The sequence below is a fragment of the Lepeophtheirus salmonis genome, chromosome 1 (assembly GCF_016086655.4).
Source record: "Lepeophtheirus salmonis chromosome 1, UVic_Lsal_1.4, whole genome shotgun sequence".
In the NCBI taxonomy this organism is placed as follows: Eukaryota; Metazoa; Arthropoda; class Copepoda; order Siphonostomatoida; family Caligidae; genus Lepeophtheirus; species Lepeophtheirus salmonis.
Window position 1 is genome coordinate 28,366,725 of NC_052131.2, and position 1,104 is coordinate 28,367,828.

Below are 1,104 nucleotides of genomic sequence, written 5' to 3' on the forward strand. Positions count from 1 at the left end.
GATGTATGCAATTTTTTGTTTTTCGGGAGGTTTGTAGTTCATTCTGAAATTTGAATATAAAGATTTAATTAAGAATCATCAATCTAAATCTGAATCTAATAAATAAAAACAACTTCGTTTCCTTAAAGTTGTTTTCTGAACTCGTAAGAGAGAGATGAATGATTCTATTTATCATTGATAGAGTTGATCTATCTAGATATTCTAACTATTCAGAAGAGTTCGTCATAAAAGACTCTAAGAATAAAAACAGCAAAAAAGTCATGAATTCGAAAGAAAAAAATTATTTATTTGTCTTGGTTACATTAAAAAATTATAAAAAGAACAGCTGTTGCAATGATCAGTTCGATTCATTGTTGCCTTTCCTTTGTTCCTGGTATTTTCAGTGGTAGATACCAGAGAGGTGATGTCCACCATAGGAGGGATAACTGTTATAGGAGACATGGCTGTATCCATAGGGTCTTTGAGCATAGCCACCATAAGATCTGTGTCCATGACCGTAGGCTCCATATCCGTAGCTGGGTTCAGCCTCAGCAGATCTCTTGTGGTATCCATGTCCATAGGAGGAGTAGGGAGTATAAGATCCATAGCCATGATGTCCATAAGATCCAGCACCGTAACCAAGATGTCCATAAGAACCAACACCATACCCAGAGTGACCGAGAGAAGCATGACCATAGCTATAAGAGGGAGAACCGTAGCCATAGCTGGGCTCAGCGGATCTCTTGTGAAGGTAGTGACCTCCATAGCTGTTACCTCCATGACCGTAAACAGAACTATATCCTCCATAGCCGTGACCTCCATGACCATATCCAGAACTATATCCTCCATATCCTTGACCTCCATGTCCATAGGTAGGATATCCAACACTGTGGGTTGAATAACCGTATCCATGTCCATAAGAGGGTTCAGCGGTGGCGAGGGTGGCCAAGGCAGCAACAATGAGAGCCTATAAAAAACAAAGCTGGTGAAAATGAATAACCTATGATAGAAGAAATGGATCTTACAATGCACTTCATATTTCTTGGTGATGATAGACTACTTTGCTTGAATCTGATGACTTTTCTAAGATTTCAACTCTCTTTATATACGAATTCCTAAGCAGGC

At 39.1% G+C, this 1,104-nt stretch overlaps 1 protein-coding gene across 1 annotated transcript; it reads right to left on the bottom strand.

The window, feature by feature from the left end:
* Window positions 1-265: 265 nt before the first annotated feature.
* On the bottom strand, window positions 266-1,104 carry LOC121117743 (uncharacterized). The gene is made up of 2 exons (XM_040712229.2): window positions 1,005-1,104; window positions 266-946 (listed from the first exon to the last, which is right to left on the bottom strand). The coding sequence occupies exons 1-2, from the start codon at window positions 1,014-1,016 to the stop codon at window positions 380-382; spliced, it is 579 nt and encodes a 192-aa protein (XP_040568163.1). The 5' UTR covers window positions 1,017-1,104; the 3' UTR covers window positions 266-379.